The sequence below is a fragment of the Rhincodon typus genome, chromosome 5 (genome assembly GCF_021869965.1).
Source record: "Rhincodon typus isolate 14 chromosome 5, sRhiTyp1.1, whole genome shotgun sequence".
NCBI classification, from domain to species: Eukaryota; Metazoa; Chordata; class Chondrichthyes; order Orectolobiformes; family Rhincodontidae; genus Rhincodon; species Rhincodon typus.
Window position 1 is genome coordinate 420,218 of NC_063336.1, and position 457 is coordinate 420,674.

At 47.0% G+C, this 457-nt stretch overlaps 1 protein-coding gene across 1 annotated transcript in view; it reads left to right on the forward strand.

The window, feature by feature from the left end:
• The window catches only part of LOC109939108 (peroxisome assembly factor 2-like), a 29,403-nt gene extending 29,189 nt beyond the window's left edge, over window positions 1–214 (forward strand). Inside the window, exon 13 of the mRNA XM_048596602.1 lies at window positions 162–214. Coding sequence (XP_048452559.1) covers window positions 162–214 — 53 coding nt within the window. The remainder of the gene's footprint in view (window positions 1–161) is intronic.
• Window positions 215–457: the final 243 nt, after the last annotated feature.

The following is a 457-nucleotide window of genomic DNA, read 5'->3' on the forward strand; positions in this document are numbered from 1 at the left end:
TTGTTTCTGTATCTCACTCTCACTGCCATTGATTCTCAGTGTCTCATTCTCACTCACTGCGATTGTGTCCCAGTGTCTCACTCTCACAGACCGCGATTGTTTCTCAGTGTCTTACCGCGATTGTTTCCCAGTTTCTCACTCTTGCTGGGATTGTTTCTCAGTGTCTCACTCACTCACTGCGATTGTTTCTCAGTGTCTCACTCACTCATTGTGATTGTTTCTCAGTGTCTCACTCACTCACTGCGATTTTGTCCCAGTGTCTCACTCTCACTGCGATTGTTTCTGTATCTCACTCTCACTGCGATTGTTTCTCAGTGTCTCACTCTCACTGCGATTCTTTTTGTGTCTCACTCACTGCGATTGTTTCTCAGTGTCTCACCCGCACTGCGATTGTTTCTGTGTCTCACCCGCACTGCAATTGTTTCTCAGTGTCTCACCCGCACTGCGATTGTTTCTC